The following is a 12,567-nucleotide window of genomic DNA, read 5'->3' as shown; positions in this document are numbered from 1 at the left end:
TTCGATCACACTAAGCAAGCAAATGTATTCTACCTGTCTCGTAGAATGACCTCCCCTCTCCTTGTTGGCTTTCGATAGAAGCAACCTCTCTACCCCTCGCGCGTCTCTATTTCAACTGCCCAGATAAGTTTCGCGGATAATACAGCGTCCGGTGTGCAAGCTCTAAGCCTGTTGACCACTTGTCTCATTCCGATTTTCGCTGTTCCATATGAAGGGGACATTGGAGAATCTTGAAGGATAAAACCGAAAAAAAAAACGAATTAATGATCAATCAAATATGAATGGAGCCAGCGTCAAATTATAATGGCAGACAGAGTAATTGTCTCATGCCTCCATGATAATTATTGTATCAGTGCACTTCAATGGAATCAGGTACCCAGCTTTGAAGCCGTTAGCCCTATGCACTAGCAGTATATTTATTTCTCCTGTTGAAATATTTACGTTTTAATACAAAGAGAAACAATTATTTAAATTATGGCTGTTGTTGACAAGGGTGACAAAGGGAGATTGAGTATGGCAGATCAGGTCGCATTAAAATGTATGAGAATATTTTATGTAGGCTAATTTACAATACATTTCATTATCCCTCAGAACTGTGGCATTCAGAATTTAAAGTATTTGATATTCCCCAAATTTGTAACAATGTATTATTGAATTTCGTACATAAAAACCTGAATATATTTAATTTGTATTTACATAAATATAAAAGTAAAAGATCAAACAACATACGTTTGACAGAACCTAATGTACCACAACTGTAGCTTATAATCACAGTAGCAATTTCGGTCCAAGGCTTTATAACAAGATAATAGCTAAATTCCCTAACATACAATTTGCTAAAGCTATTTATTTTAAAAAATAAATTAAAAAATCATTTTAGAAAGAAAATTTGAAGTTCCAATTATTATTGTAGCATGTGTTTCTTTTTTTCTTTTTCTTTTTTTTTTTTTTTACTTTTTATTTTGTTATTTAATAAAATGTCTTAAAATTTTGTAGAATGCCCCGTGAGCATGAGTATGTACTCTTTTTGGTGGTGCTAGAGAGACTTTTATATTAAAAAACAATGTATTTTGTTCTAACAATATATTATTATTATTATTATTATTATTATTATTATTATTATTATTATTATTTTACTGTAGACAAACGCAGGAGCCTTTAAGTTAGGTAACCTAATGGTGTAATAGTAGAACAAGTTGCCACAACAACAAGGCTGACTGTAATAACACCAAAAGCAGGCAATATGTTATTGGCCAACAAGTTCGGAGGTCATATATACAGTTTCTCTCAGCCCCGAACTCCCTTTGAAAAGACGCGTTTTTGCGTACCTTTTAAAGTTTCTCCTCCTATTTCCCTCGCTTTAAATTTATATATATATATAGTCTACACCTGTGGAGTAACGGTCAGCGCGTCTGGCCGCGAAACCAGGTGGCCCGGGTTCGAATCCCGGTCGGGACAAGTTGCCTGGTTGAGGTTTTTTCCGGGGTTTTCCTTCAACCCAATACGAGCAAATGCTGGGTAACTTTCGGTGCTGGAACCCCGGACTCATTTCACCGGCATTATCACCTTCATTTCATTCAGACGCTAAATAACCTGAGATGTTGATACAACGTCGTAAAATAACCCTATATATATATATATATATATATATATATATATATATATATATATATATATATATATATTATGTTGCTGAACCATGAATGAACGTAAAATTCAGTTACCTATAGAATCGTCGTGAAGTCAATTATTGTCATTCCTACTGACACCTGAGAAAAAATAAAATCAATGTAGCTTAAATTAAACTTCTACTAGCAACACACTTACTTTCTTACAAATGGCTTTTAAGGAACCCGCAGGTTCATTGCCGACCTCACATAAGCCTGTCATCGGTCCATATTCTGAGCAAGATTAATCCAGTCTCTATCATCATATCCCACCTCCCTCAAATCCATTTTAATATTATCCTCCCATCTACGTCTCGGCCTCCCAACTAACACTCTATATACATTTCTGGATTCGTCCATACGTGCTACATGCCCTGCCCATCTCAAACGTCTGGATTTAATATTCCTAATTATGTGAGATGAAGAATTCAATGCGTGCAGTTCTGCGTTGTGTAACTTTCTCCATTCTTCTGTAACTTCATCCTTCTTAGCCCCAAATATTTTCCCAAGAACTTTATTCTCAAACATCTTTAATCTCTGTTCCTTTCTCAAAGTGAGAGTCGAAGTTTTACAACCATACAGAACAACAGGTAATATAACTGTTGTATAAATTCTAACTTTTAGATTTTTTGAGAGAAGACTAGATGACAAAAGCTTCTCAACCGAATAATAACAGGCATTTCCCATATTTATTCTGCGTTTAATTTCCTCCTGAGTGTCATTTATATTTGTTACTTTGCTCCAAGATATTTGAATTTTTCCACCTCTTCGAAGGATAAATCTCCAATTTTTATATTTCCATTTCGTACAATATTCTGGTCACTAGACATAATCATATACTTTGTCTTTTCGGGATTTACTTCAAAATCTATAACTTTACTTGCTTCAAGTAAAATTTCCGTGTTTTCCCTAATCGTTTTTGGATTTTTTCCTAACACGTCATCCGCATAGACAAGAAGCTGATGTAACCCGCTCAATTCCAAACCCTGTCTGTTATCCTGAACTTTCCTAATGGCATATTCTAGAGCGAAAGTAAAGGTGATAGTGCATCTTCTTGCTTTAGCCCGCAGTGAATTGGAAAAACATCAGATTGAAACTGGCCTATACGGACTCGGCTGTAAGTTTCACTGTTACACATTTTAATTAAAAGAACTAGTTTCTTGGGAATACCAAATTCAATAAGAATTTTATATAAAACTTCTCTCTTAACCGAGTCATGAGCCTTTTTGAAATCTATTTTATTTTTATTTTATTGGGTTATTTTAAGACGCTCTATCAACATCTAGGTTATTTAGCGTCTGAATGATATGAAGGTGAGAATGCCGGTCAAATGAGTCCGGGGTCCAACACCGAAAGTTATCCAGCATTTGCTCGTATTGGGTTGAGGGAAAACCCCGGAAAATACCTCAACCAGATAACTTGCCCCAACCGGGATTCGAACCTGGGCCACCTGGTTTCACGACCAGACGCGCTGACCATTACTCCACAGGTGTGGAGTTTGAAATCTATGAATAACTGATGTACTGTACCTTTATACTTCCATTTTTTCTCCAATATCTGTCGAATACAAAAAAATCTGATCAAAGAATCAGTCCCAGTCCGAGGCTTATTGTCTACTAGCAACACATTAAAACTATAAAAGTGCAACATTTGGTCCGACAATCTAAAAATATGAAAATACAATGAACGAAGATTTACCAAACTCATGACAGCACGCAGGCCTCGTAGAAGAAGGTTCCAAGGATGGGCACCTCAGGTGATGGATAAAAAGTAAGGTAAAGAAGCCCGCATGCAAAGGAAACTTCAACATCAGGTTCAAATTTCCCTTTTAAATTTGAGTGAGGGTAAATGCTATGAAGAACCACTTCCTTTCTGTAGTGGTTAGCTTGCCTATGAACCAAGAGGTTTCGAGTTCAATTCCCGAATGTATCCAATAGTTTTTTCAAGGTTGTATGGTCTGAAATGGGACCCACCACCCTCGTGATCAGAAAATTGGAAGGCCACAATATGTAGCAAATGCCGGTGAAGGAAAAGTCCATTAATAGCACCTGTGAAGATTTGCAGCACCCCTATCTCGTCTAACAGTTACAATGTTAACTACTAAAATTGACAGGTGCTGGACTCGGCCCTGGCTCATCCTATGGAGGATATTGCGCCGTAGAGGTTAGATTTAAATGCTATAAAGATTCTCCTATGGTAAACTTTTGGTGTGGCTTAATGCAGAACCAGATTTTTGGAAATTTTTCCTCACTGAAATTAACATCAACCACAATGTGTTTACGGACATGTTAGAGAATTTTATGTTTTCTCAAATCAAGCAAATGGAAGATGCTGGGTCTCGTAACATCTTTCAACAAGGTGAAACCCAAGAAGAGTTGAATGGTCTATTTCCAGAGCGATGGATTGGAAAAAATGCATCCATCCCGTGGCCAGAATGCCATTAGATTTCTTCCTCTGGCATTGTGTCAAAAATATCGGAATCTTATAGTCCTTACGGAAAGAATCAAACACGCAATTGCAAGCATTACTCCCGAAGTCTTTACCAAAGTATGGACTGAAACTGAATATTGTTATGACATATGTCGTGCTTTTAATGGAGCACTTATTGAAACTTAACAATGACGATCGGAATCTTTTTGAGTTGATATTAGTGTATGTATTTAATGTCAATAACCTCAATACAAATTATGGTGTGTCTTCACATTTCTATATTTAGGTCACACCATACTTTTTATTTACAGTTTCCTCTAATTATATTCATATCCTGAAGTTAATAAAAGCGCTTATGCCCTAATAGCAATAGACTGATAATGCTACTGGTATTGCTATTAAATTTAATCAATACCAGTGGCGAAGCTAAGGTGTAAATAATGGGTAGGCTGAAAAAAAAATCTGCTTACCTTGTATCTTTTTACAGAGCAGATGATTCTCGGCTTTTAAATAATTTTTTTTTTTTTTTGTGACATACACCCCACAAGAAGATCATGACCTCTCATTTTCACCCCCAAACAGAATACATATATAACAATGTAACTTATTTGTCTCCGACCACTCTGTTAGCCAAGAATATTTCTTATATACCATGAAAATTGAAATTTTCTATTTTGTCTTCCTCCATCCCTATTTTAATATGTAAATGTAGTATCGATCTCCTATCTTTGTAAGCACATTCTGTTTCATACGTCCAATTTGAAAATGGTTTCTCTTTTAATTCTACAAATTCTGTAATGACCTCAATGTTCTATCAGTATGAGCCATTTTACGCAAAACTAATATGTAACACACACACAATGGCACTTTTGATTAAACTAAATTCAACAATGCAGCGCTTTCAGAGAACACCAATATAGCGCGACATAATATTGTGATGGAAGGCTAGCCTCATTTCGTACAGAAATGTAGCGAATCGATACCCTCTCTCCAGTCCCCCATTAAGCTTGTGAATCAAGGACATAGTCATGCTTTTAAAGGCTTTTGCCACAAGCCTCGCGGCTCACACAGCTCTCTCCATACTGGAATGACTGCCAATAGTGAACTTAATATATAGAATGATCTCAGTGCAGTCAAGTGTAACGATACATCGTTATTACGAACTTATAGGCCTACTGTTACTAGGAATAACTCATACTTTTTAGGTAGGCTAAGCCTCAAAAGTTTCTTAAGAGCTTCGTCACTGCTCAACTCTCTTGCAATACATTTTTCAAAGTCTATTTTTCAGTCACACTTTCAGATGTCTACCCCTCCCAATAAGTTCATCTCCCTTATATTGCTTCTTCTCACAGTTAAAACGATCCTAATGTTCCTTATTGTGTTCTGTTCTCTCCAAAATAACTATACCCACATTTACAGTTCTTCTCCCGTCTCTTATAAAATACTATATTCATTTTTAATGCACCTACTTTACACATTTTTCACACTCTTGCCTCCATCGACTAGGTCCCTGGAATCTCTACTTCAATCTTCACTAATTTATTTCTTCATAATAATTACACTTCCGTCTTCACTAGTTCATCGCCTTCAAAATAAATTGCATAATCTATTACGGTACTCCAGTGAAACACCACCAGTACTAAAATAGCCCTTTTTTTTATTCCCAACTGTTCTCCCCTAATATCTTATTTCAGCCCTTTCATACACCAATTTCTAAGATTAAGTGATACGCGATTATTTTTTGAGTTACTGGATTAAATAAAAAAACACTTTCAATCCATTACACATAATAGGCCCTACACGTTTCACAGTAACCTCATGAAAGCACATATATTCTCAGAAGTCTTTATAACGAATGATATGGTAATGCAGTTATATATTCAGTGGTGTTATGGCATAAGCTGATATGTATATGTTCCTATTTTACAGGAGAGCAGTTTCAAAGTTGATTCTTTAAAAAAAAAAAATCAGGGATGCATTAGAAGGTATATTCTTTTGTATTAGTATTAGTGTATGGGAGTAGACATATAGCCCTAGGTCACTCGTTATCTCGTGAAACCAAATGTGTTTGTGCGCCATAGCTCATATTAAGAACTTATGGTTGGGGTAAGCGAGCCAGCTAGCTTGCAAGTGGAAACTTAGCGAGGGAGGGCAGCTTCTCAGGCCACTTTTTTCCTTCCCCTCACGCACAGATAGGTTTCACGAGAAACCTAATGGCCTATACCACATTTTTCCATAACGTTAACAACATTTGCAACATATCTAGGGTGACCAGATTCACATCAATAGAAAAGAGGACACAAAGCTTCAAAAAGGAGGGCATTGTTCGAAAAAAGAGGACAGAAAATAAGTACTTAGATTTAGGCTTAGGCCTATATCATACTATAAATTACGTCACTATTTATTTTCTTATAACATATTTACTGTACAGATTTAGGCTTATATCATACCTAAAAGTATGTTAATATTACAAAAACAGTTATGATAAAACTTAACAATAATGCTTTTACAGTTAGCTACATATGAAAGACAAGGTAACTATAATTATTAAAGAGGACAGAAAATATCTACCCTGTATGGTACTTAAAATTATGTCAATATCTATTTTATTACAGTATACTTATGATAAAATTTAATATAAAACGATTTTACAGTTAACTACATATGAAAGCCAAAAGAACTATAATATTATCAAAATACATAAAAAGATGGCACAAAATGTGAATTTAATATTATTTTGTATGCAAAGGGCTGCCGGGTAGCTCAGTTGGTAGAGCAGCTGGCTACGGACTGGAAGGTCCGGGGTTCGATCCCAGGTGGTGACAGGATTTTTTCTCCTTGCCAAACTTTCAGAACGGCCCCGAGGTTCACTCAGCCTCCTATAAAATTGAGTACCGGGTCTTTCCCAAGGGTAAAAGGCGGTCAGAGCGTGGTGCCGACCACACCACCTCATTCTAGTGCCGAGGCATGGAAAGCATGGGGCTCTACCTCCATGCCCCCCAAGTGCCTTCATGGCATGTTACGGGGATACCTTTACCTTTACCTTTACCTTTGTATGCAAAGAGAGTTATGATCATTGGCAAAGAGTATATTCTGTCGATGCTGCTGTCACCTACAGGAAAATTAATTGAAAAAGACGTCAAATCAGATTTAAAAATATCAGACATACAAGTTACGAAAAGGAGGACATTTCGTGATTTTTTTTAAATCCGCCCGCACCTCAGACAAAGGTCTAAAAAGGAGGACATATCCGGGCAAAAGAGGGTGTCTGATCACCCTAAACATATCTAAACAAAATATTTTTGCCAAAATGGTACATATCAGCTTTTGCTGTAACACCACAGATAATAAAATTGGACGTAAGGTTCATGGAATTGGTTGCTTTGCGCAGATCCCCATGATGAACACGTATCATTTGAAGTCGAAGAACCCCTTCAAACCAGATCAGGTGAACCAGGTGATCCGTGCCGTTCTGGATAAGGAGATGGAGGGCGTGAAGTATGAGCCGACAACCTGCATGAGGCTCTGCATGACCCTGTCTGCTGACCTGCGAGCCAAGGTCAAGGCCTTGGGCTACGACAGGTGAGAGTGAGCACAGCTACACTGCAATACACGTAGCCGACTATGCGATTTTTTGGCGAAAAGCAAGACACTTAAACAGTCTATACAAAACTAGAAAGGTGTTGACAGTTCAGCAGCTTCAAGACGTCACCATGGTAACCGCTCAAACCAGCCAACCAAAGTCAATGGTCACCAGTCAGAGTTGCAGACTCTTTCACAGCGAGCACGTGATAACCAATTATATTATAGTTTTGTTTACGAGATTTTGTCAGCTTTTCAGTTCCGACACAACAGATAGGCGGTGCAATCAGCTGCAACACACTACCACACAAGTTCACGCCACTTTCTTCCTGCTTGTGAGAGAGAGAACTGTCAATACTTTTCTTATTTTGTTTTATATAGGCTTTATCTTGCAATTTTTTTCTCAGAAATATGAATATAAACTGAAGATATGGCAACATTGATACTAGAAGCAAGTTGAGCTGACGCAGCAGTAGTTTTAAATTTTTTTTAGTAGGCTATTTCACAGCGCTTTATCAACAACTTAGGTTATTTAGCGTCTGAATGACATGAAGGTGATAATGCCGGTGAAATGAGTCCGGGGTCCAGCACCGACAGTTACCCAGCATTTGCTCATATTGCGTTAAGGGAAAACCCCAGAAAAAACCTCAACCAGGTAACTTGCCCTGACTGGGAATCGAACCTGGGCCACCTGGTTTCGCGGCTAGACGCGCTAACCGTTACTCCACAGGCGTGGACTGCAGCAGTAGTTCACCACACACTGATGAAGATGCCATACCAAACCAGCATCGAAATGGTACCATCCAATTATATACTTTTAATGCCTCTGACTGAGGTTCTGGTTGAAATATACGTCTATTATCAGGCAGTACATCTCACTTGACGATATGTGTCAGAGGAAGAACAACTGTTTGTATGCATCTGAAGTCTGATTAGTGTAATATGTAGCCAATCAGCAATGGAGGAGGAAAGAAACTGGCCACCCTACCCCATTATCTCCTTTCCTAGTTGCCTAATAAGTGATGCCTTGTTGGTATCACTTATGAGGTTCAGATCTGTCTTGGTACAGTTGACTAAACAACAACAACACTTTTAAAAGTTTCTTTTTGTAAAGTTTTATATTTTAATAACAACTGCTAAAGTGAACCTCAAGAAGACAAGTATTATTGTTGACTTTTTCTTCTAACATTACCTACTTTTTTTTTCAAGTGGTACCCTAGGTATACTTGACACAAGTCAATGCAAAATACTTGGCATACTTGTAAATATAATCAGAATTAGGATGCAAGGATGCGTAATCGCAGTTTATGATGACGAAATTTCATTTTTTAAAAATCCTTCTTTTATTTTCTTTTTTTATTTTTTGAGGCAAGAGATTTATAGGCCACATAATGCTCTATAAGGACACTTTTTGGACAGCCCAAGAATAAATCAGTCAGGACGACAATCTGATCAACGTTAACCCTTAAAAATCTATCGTCCTCACAAGGCCTGCAATTTAATGTAGGCTATGTAAGCTATTCCAATATTGACAACTTACATTCTGCTTCCATTTCACAGATACAAACTGGTGTGTTGCGTGAATATTGGCGAGAAGAACTGTCAGAGCATGACAACTGGGCTGCGGTTTCTCTGGGACACGGACCGCGACAATTATGCCTTCTACACGTATGAGAACGCGTCCCTCTATGCATTGGCCACTGTGTACGGAGTCTATTACGAGTGAACTGTTTTTGTAACCTACTTGTATAAACATCTCATTATTTTTTTTACACCACATTGTATAAAAATTGTTGTCAGAGAAGCCTATTATTTTAGTACAGTCATTTTAATAAGTTACAAAAAAATTATAATTGATATTACTCAATCTAATGAATAAATATGTACGATTTCTTAAAATATTATTTTACTCAAATCTGGCTCATGTCTGGAAAAGTGAGTAGTCTTTAAATTGAGTATTATGCTCTAATTTGGGAAGACTTACTAAAACAACAAAACAGAAGGTACAAGATAAAATAATATCGGAGGAACAAGCAGGTTCACAGCAGCAAGACCTAAGTCATGTCAAGAAAATACATTTTTTATCCGTGAAATGACTGAAAAAGGGAAGACAATTAAACTGACAATGAAAGAAGTGGAAGTGGGAGGTAAAACAATTTAAACGTACACGATCACAGATCCTTGCAAAGGCATTAGCAGCTAACAGGAAGTGTTTATATGAGCTCAAAGCCTGTTGGCCACTTATCTCACTTCAATTTTCGCCATTCCGTTCGAAAAAACTTAAAATAATTGTGAAGGGGATCAGTCGAAAATAGATATAACCTAATAGCCACTACATAAGGTGGAGGAATGTCACAAGTGTGACTGCACAAGCATGACTGTACAATCGCCGAATACATTGCTCCACACATTTACCTACTGCTGCATCAATGTCATTGTCACTCAATGTCACTTTGACAAGATACTGCTTTTTCTTCGCGTATTCTAATTCACAGCAGACAGCACAAATACATTACCTGTCCGAACAACACATTTTATAAATAAAACAAATCATTTTTCAAGTAATTTTAAGCCTGCATCGCATAATGAGTTTTAAATTTGTAATTAAATCCCATCGATTTCATACTTTCTAACTATTGTGGTTCCTCAGATATTGGATGATGCACCTTTATTTTCTTCTGAATATATGCTTTTAACCTTTAAAAAACCTGAGTAATTAAAATGTGCTTCAAAAGTGCTAGCTATTAAACAAAAAGAACTACTTCATATAAGAAATTGCTGGCTACAGTTTCATTTTGAAAGAAGGCAAACAAAAATTGTAATAAAAACATATGCAACCTCGACTTAGATTATATTCAGTACTTGTAGGAGTCTCTGAAGTTTACATCTGCATTTTACAATGGAACGATACTAGGTCTACAGTAAACTCTCGATTAACTGGGATGTTTATTATCTAGGACGATCTGTAGTGAAAAAAAAAATATATAGGCCTATAAATAATATAGTCTTGCGATGGTGACTAGTAATTCCGAGCTAGAGCTCTTTTATGCCCACTGCGCACACGTGGAGCTCTTTTACCTGTAAACATTGCTGAAGAAAGGCTGTACAGATCTTAGAACACAGTGCATCATGACGGAACGAAAGCACTCATACAATAAAGCTTTCAAGGACGAGTGGAAGATACAATATTTATGCTTCGAACATGGTGATGAAGTCCAGTGTTTGTTGTGTAAAAAAATATCATTTGCAAAAAAAGCAACATAAAACGGCATTATGAGATGCAACATGAAAAAGAATATAGGCATTATTCAGGAGAAGAGAGAAATAAATTGATTTCAGAATTGACATCGAAGGTAAATTAATTTAAATTTGGGATCAGTAGTTTGTATCTAGATTCCTTTTATTTATTTATTTTAAATGTATTGTTGATGTTTAATTCTGTTGATTGTTGATGTTTTATTTGTTGCTTGTTTTTGGATATTTACTTTTATTAGACTACGTGTTTCTTTAATTTAGAAATAATATTTTATTTTTAACTGCACTTTAACCATAAAAATTCTAGAAGTCTATGCCTTTAACTTATGCTATTACTCGAACAATTTATTATTATTATTATTATTATTATTATTATTATTATTATTATTATTATTATTATTATTATTATTATAGATATTACTGTACTAGAAATAGCGGTATTACTACTTGTAAGAGTACTGGTAATAGTTCTATATTATTGAGATGAATGACTAATTATAATTAATGAGGCTTTTTCAATAGCAGTAATTGCTCTAATTATTCACTTTCAGCATGCGATGCAGAAGAATGATTACATGTTACTGACTGTAGGTTATAATCTAGCTTTGAAAATAGCACAGATGTCCCGTCCCTTCACCGAGGGCCCATTCATCAAAGAAAGTTTGGCAGATGCTGCCAAAATATTGTCTCCGAATGAAGTCTGCAAGTATCAGTTACTTCAGTTATCCAGAGATACCATTGTGAATCGAATAAAAGACCTGGCTGATGATTCCCAGCAACAATTAAAGAACTCTGTCAGAAATTCGTTGCTTATTCTCTGACTATAGATGAGAGTGCTGATAGAGCCGGTACTGCGCAATTAGTTGTGTTCATATGTGGGGTCAATGAAAATCTTGAAATTGTGGAAGAATTTCTAGAGTTGATTCCCCTAAAAAAATACCACCACAGGACAGGACATATTTGATGCTGTCAAAGCTACCATACATTTCATGGGATTGTCTCTAGATAATTTAGCATCTGTAACAATGGATGGTTGTCTGGCTATGATTGGAGAAAAAACAGGATTTATAGGATTGTTAAAATCACAGTTAAAGTCTCGGCCTATACCTTTCTTTCATTGCATATTACACCAAGAAAATTTATGTTCCAAAGCACTGCAAATGGATAATGTCATGCAAATAGTAGTTAAAACAGTAAATTTCATCAGAGGCAGTGCTTTAAATCATAGGTAATTTAGGGAATTCTTGAGATCAATTGATCACAATTATGAAGATATACCCTATTTCTGCGACATACGTTGGTTATTTTATTTTATTTTATTGGGTTATTTTACGACGCTGTATCAACATCTAGGTTATTTAGCGTCTGAATGATATGAAGGTGATAATGCCAGTGAAATGAGTCTGGGGTCCATACGTTGGTTAAGCAGAGAGAAAACATTGGAAAGGTTTCTTCATCTGCGAGAGTATATTTCTCAATTCATGTTCTCAAAAGGTAAAGAAACACCAGAAATCAGTGATCCGATGTGGCTCCAGGACTTGGCATTTTTTACAGACATTGTGCGCCATCTTAATGATTTCAATTTACAGCTACATGGGAAGGATAAACTTATATTTGAGATGGCCGATACTGT

The 12,567-nt window shown here is 36.3% G+C and overlaps 1 protein-coding gene and 1 long non-coding RNA gene across 2 annotated transcripts in view; one reads left to right on the top strand and one right to left on the bottom strand.

The window, feature by feature from the left end:
• LOC138712034 (uncharacterized) overlaps window positions 1-10,705 on the top strand; it is a 35,287-nt gene extending 24,582 nt beyond the window's left edge. The window contains exons 5-6 of the mRNA XM_069843423.1: window positions 7,489-7,679; window positions 9,240-10,705. Of these exons, the coding sequence (XP_069699524.1) occupies window positions 7,489-7,679; window positions 9,240-9,405 (357 nt within the window). The 3' untranslated portion in view covers window positions 9,406-10,705. The remainder of the gene's footprint in view (window positions 1-7,488; window positions 7,680-9,239) is intronic.
• LOC138712035 (uncharacterized) overlaps window positions 1-12,567 on the bottom strand; it is a 54,957-nt gene that overhangs the window by 26,365 nt on the left and 16,025 nt on the right. The window lies entirely within an intron of this gene.

Source organism: Periplaneta americana, chromosome 13, assembly GCF_040183065.1.
Source record: "Periplaneta americana isolate PAMFEO1 chromosome 13, P.americana_PAMFEO1_priV1, whole genome shotgun sequence".
NCBI lineage: Eukaryota > Metazoa > Arthropoda > Insecta > Blattodea > Blattidae > Periplaneta > Periplaneta americana.
The sequence above is the reverse complement of the archived record's forward strand: the minus strand, read 5'-3'. Positions and strand labels throughout refer to the sequence as shown.